General features: G+C 33.2%; 1 protein-coding gene across 1 annotated transcript; it reads right to left on the bottom strand.

Moving 5' to 3' along the window:
• Window positions 1–1,031: 1,031 nt before the first annotated feature.
• Window positions 1,032–1,541, bottom strand: LOC141680700 (uncharacterized). Its single transcript, XM_074486854.1, has one exon. The coding sequence runs from the start codon at window positions 1,539–1,541 to the stop codon at window positions 1,032–1,034; it is 510 nt and encodes a 169-aa protein (XP_074342955.1).
• Window positions 1,542–5,780: the final 4,239 nt, after the last annotated feature.

Here is a 5,780-nt window from a genome sequence, read left to right as displayed (position 1 = left end):
TGTTTTGACATAAGGTATCCGGCATACACCTCATCCGGTTATTTGACAGCAGGCATTCCAAGAACCATGTTGTTTGTTGACATAAGTTTCATAGCCTTGAAGTTAAGATGCCCGAGACGAGCATGCCACAGCCAGCTATCACCCTCGCACTTCGCTAACAAGCATTCAGAATCACTACTGTAGATTATAAGTTTATACAACCTGTTCACTGATCGCTTAACCTTTATAAACAACACACCTTGTTCATCCCGAACCCACAAATGTTCACCTTTTAAGACTACATTGTATCCCTCTTCAGCTAATTGTCCGAGGCTTATTATATTACTACGTAAGGAAGGAATATAATATACCTCTTTAAGATGCCTGCTTTCTCCGTCTTTACACTTCAAAGTAATTGAGCCTTTGCCTTTGATTTGCACGACAGAACCATCACCAAACCTGACTTGACCCACCTCGTTTTCATCCAGTTTATCGAACTTTGAATATTGCCCGGTCATGTGATTGCTCGCCCCGTTGTCGAGGTACCATAAGTTCGATTCCATTTGCTTTCCCTTATCATCCTGACTCAAGCTTGGCCTCACTCGTTCTTCATTGATCAACATGTTCACCTTTTCCTCTCCTTGTTTTTCGACTATGAGAAGAGCAGGTTCATCATCCGAAATTTGGGCTATATGGGCTTCTTCCGTGGCTTTCTTGTCTCGTTTTGGTTTCTTACACTCAGCAGCATAGTGCCCATAGGCTCTACAGTTGAAGCAACGAACCTTGCTCTTATCTCGTACATTTCGGTTGTATTCCTTCCCCCTTGATTTCTGCGAGCTGGCCTCACGGCCCCCTTTGTACGTGCGTTTTGTCCACTCTTCTCTAGTCAGAAGCAATTTACTTTCATCCTTTTCTAACTCGAGCCACTCTTCCTTAGTAAGCAGCAGTTTGCTACCACTGCCGATCGGATCTGCTTGCCCCTTAAGTCGTTCCTCGTGTGCCTTCAACGAGCCTACAGTCTCCTCCAATGTCATGGTCTCCAGGTTGCCGAATTATTCTATAGTGGAAGCTATTTGCAGGAATTTGAACGGCACCGCACGCAACAACTTTTTCACGACATAGCTTTCTGTGACCTCTTCTCCCACTGCTCGAATATTTATGACTATTCCAGCCAATTTCATGCTGAAATCATCTATTGACTCACTGTCTTTCATGGCCATGGACTCGAACTCTGTCTTGAGGGTTTGAACCTTGGCTGACTTAACGCGCTCAGCTCCCTGGCACGTCACCTTGATTGCCTCCCAGGCTTCTCTAGCAGTTCCCTTATCTACAAGGGAAAGGAGTATATTCTCTAGTACACTTTGGTAAATTGCTGCCAATGCAATTTTATCCATCTTCTCGTCTACCTCCGTAGTTTTAGGATTCTTTGGTGACACCGCCTCCCAAACTCCATGGGCCTGCATGTTCACCTTCATTTTCATAGCCCATACTGTGTAATTGGCTCGCGACAGCATGGGGTAGCTCAGATTGATCGCTCCTTCTTTCGTTCTCCCGGGCTCCATCGTTTGTGGCTTTGGCATGTACTTGGGCATGTACCCAAACACCTAGGCTCTGATACCAGATTATTGACACAAAGATATAATAAAACGCAGAACTACTAATATAGTTATGTGAAAACCAAAGAGAAACAAGCGTCAAAACAGCTTCTTTTATTAATCAACAACTACAATACTTATACTGAACAAATAAAAGAAATGTCCTAAAAACTAGGAACTGCATAACAGACATCCTAGACTAAATCAAACACTAAAACACTAACGTTGTGGTAACGTTTATTCATACAAACTCTCCAGACCACGTCCACGCATGGATACAGACTTTGTATAGCAGCAGCAAACTAATCCAATGCAAACTAATTAACCAAGCCCAAGTTTAGATTAAAGGCCCAACAATCACAACAACCAAACTTGATATATATAATAACAAATGCGCTAACTAGAACCTTCTGGAATCGGTATTTCTGGAATTGGTGTTATCTTAAACCCTGTAGAATTGGTCTTCTCTTGAGCCTTATAGAATTTATAGAATTGGTTAATGGGCCGTTTGAAATAAACTAAGACCAACTAGAAAAAGGCCCAAAATATTGAAATTGGTAATATTATTAATTAAATACAAATGTTTTGTCCGCCTAAAATTTGTGTTAACTTAAAAAATAACAGAATTTGTATGAACTCATTTTTGTGAATATTAAATTAATTATACATATTTTTTTGTTAAATATATGATATCCAAGCTATTTAATTCTTCACAAAATATTTTTGAAAAATACATCATTTCATATTCATATTGGTCGGTTTTAAATTATTGTGTGTTCATTTAAAATTTCACCAAAAGTTTAGGTAAAGATTCACAAAAAAGTTTGGCGACTTGTTTAGGATAGAACTTGGTGGATTTTGAGTATTACATTTTTTCATACTTGATAAATTAGTAATTGTTGACAAACATCCCAAATTCATTGTAGTATTCATACACAAACAAACTATTTTATATATTATATATTTTATAAATAATAAGTAAACAACTTTATTAATTTTATATTTTAAATCCAAAATAATAGTGTGTTATGTGTAGGTAATTGAGGCAAAATATGAGGCATTAACTTATGTAAATGTGGATCCAAAATAGTAGGAAAAAATGTGTGCGTACATTTTTAAAATTTTGTAAATTTGTGAAAAATCATATTATATATAAGTCAAAACAACATCTTCATTACAGTTTTGATGTCATCAATATAAATATCATTTTGTCAAGTAAATTTTAATTGACCTTTATAAATTTATAGCATATTTAGTATTACTCATTTCACTTACCATAATAGTGTTAACAAATGAAAAGTATCATTTGGAATATTCATTTATTTGATTATAAACATTTTAAGGCTATACTTTTGTAATATGGAAAACTATCTTCCCATTATTCAACATACATGCACATGCACATTGGCCTAAAAAAAATAAAATGAAGCAAACATCTGATTATTGAGCTTTCTTGCACTTTAATTAAATTAGTTTATCTAATAAATTGGACTTAAGTTTTGAATACAATAATATTCCCAATTAACTTGCATCACCCACACTTGTCAATATAAAATTTTGATGTTTATCTAGGATATTATTTTATGAGTTATAATGTGCCCATTTCATGATTTTAAATTTTAGTTTCTTATATATATAGCTTCAGCTTCTTATACAGACAAGAAAACTTTCCTTCATAATAACAAATTAAAATTTTAGAGTTTAATTATTACAAAATTTTTGCAAGTTTTGTGAACTTTATAAAAAAATTGAAGTAGAAAAAAACTGTTAAAATCTCATTCAATTTGAATTTTCTTGTAAATAAGTTAGGTAGTGAAAAAATAAGAAACAATTACACAAATATATTTATAGGAGAATAACAGTACCTCCTTCACTATTCATCTATCTTCTTGTTTAGAGGCTTGAATAAAGCTCAATTATACATAGCAATAAGTCTATATATGAACACAAAGGGAGATAAGTATGGTATTTTGACTACAATCAAGAGAAAATGTAGAGGATGTGTTCCTAAACTTTTAAATATTCCTCAAAAATTTAGAATTTTCTCTGTTACAAATTTCTAACTTTTTATATTGCTTATTTGAATAACTACATGCCATCCACAAGTGTCTTGCCACTTCTTTATTCCAAATTTCCTTGTAAAGGTCTTCAACTTGTCTTCCGACGTAAACTTGAAATTAGATGGCTCTATAGATAATATTATATTCTAACTGTCAAGGTAAATTGGGACAGTCTCTTATGCAAATGGGACAGTCTCTTTACAAGTGAGACATTGAATGGGACAGTCTCAATTAACTGCAGAATGTAAATAACAGTAATTAAAATGCAAAATGCTGAAAACTGAAAAAATAAAAACACCAGAAGTTTTCATTTGGTTCGGCCCCTACACCTAGTGTATGGCCTACATCCAAGTCCCCATGCCAACTAGCATAGAGAATGTATTATATCCACTTAATACAAAGTACTTACAAATTTTCCTTGATTACAAACTTGGCCCACTTGAAAGAAACATTTTCGTAGCACACAGCTACCTAGCACAAAGCTACTTGGCCTTCCTGTTGTAATCAAACTCCCACAACCCGGGACAAGTGATATAATACACCTTTCAAATACAAGAATATAATATGAAAGTTTATAACTCAACTAGGCTTCTTGTTTTCTGGATATGTATCTCTAGTATAGAACAAGAAAGTGTTACCAGATGATGAAAGATTGACGTGAAAGCATTAACCACAAATCTGAAATAATGAGTTGTATTTATAGGCAAAGTTCTAACAGAATTATTTTCAAACAAAAGATAAGATAGAATTTGAAGATAAGTTTGTTTGAAAATATTTGAATGAAACTTTGAAACTAATTTGTTAGTAATTTGAAAAAGGATAAATCAAGTAAAGATAAGGCTTGAGAGATTTAAACTTGATTTATAAGATAGGGTTTGTTTAAGATAAGTTAGAAAGATATTTATCCACACTACAAGTAAAAAGTCCATAGACATCGCTTTTTGACCGATGTCTATGCTGTTTCACAACCGATGTTGATGTCGGTGATGTCTATTCTAGACATCGGTGGATACCCGATGTCTATACTCGATTAGACATCGATTTTAGTTAAAAAATAGATGTTTATCTGTTGATTATTTACATAAAATGCTATCAATAAATTATTTAATAACTAAATTACACCTAATTAAACATGTTAAACACATCATGAGCTATGTTTTCTATCATAAAAACATCGATTTTAGTGAAAAATACTGATGTCTACGTGATGATTTTTTCAAAAAATGCTATAACAAAATTATTTAATAATTAAATTACACCTATTAAAACATATTAAACATATATTGAGCTATGTTTTTTGTCACAAAAACATCGATAATTTTGACAGAGGTGATGTAAAATGGCATATTAAACATCTGTTTCTTTAATGAAAGGTGATGTCTAATTTAGCGTATAGACATCACTTTTTTCTAGAATGAAGTGATGTCTATTTATCATTTAGACTTGAACATGTTAGTCTTTCACATCAGTTATTTGTCTGAAACTGATGTACATTACGTTTTTTGACATCAGTTTTGTTTGGTTAAAAGTGATGCGTATAATGTTACTTGACATCAGTTTTATCTTAAACAAAGTGATTTCTATGTATCATTTAGACTTGAACCTGGATTTCTTTGACATCAATATTTTACCTTAAAGTGATGTACATTATCTTTTTTGACATCAGCTTTTCTTATATACATGTCAAGTGCTAAACACTGCTAACACAAAAAGAAATAAACAAGATTTATGTAAGACCATGTAAACGGGTAGCCAGTATATTCAAAATATCTTCAATCAGTAGTAATATCTCTTAAACTCTCTCCTGCATAGCAGGTTTACTATACATACACCTAAACACTAATGACCATAAAAGTAAGACATGATATATATGAATGATTAGCTGCCTAACATTTACAGATAAAACTCAGATGCCACTGAGTCATTCTGTACTCGTCTTTCATATTATCTTCTAAAAGAGCTCCATTAACTGCTGGACAACATCTGATGATCAAAGGAAGTAAACACTGCATGTTATTAACTTTATACAAGTAAAGTTTACCCAAAAGTATAATGATCATAAGTTATATACCTATTGCATAGCCAGTAATGTTTAGTCCAGTAATAATAGACTCCGGAAATATTACAGTTGAAAGAGCAATCAATA

This window comes from Apium graveolens, chromosome 8 (genome assembly GCF_009905375.1).
Source record: "Apium graveolens cultivar Ventura chromosome 8, ASM990537v1, whole genome shotgun sequence".
NCBI lineage: Eukaryota > Viridiplantae > Streptophyta > Magnoliopsida > Apiales > Apiaceae > Apium > Apium graveolens.
The sequence above is the reverse complement of the archived record's forward strand: the minus strand, read 5'-3'. Positions and strand labels throughout refer to the sequence as shown.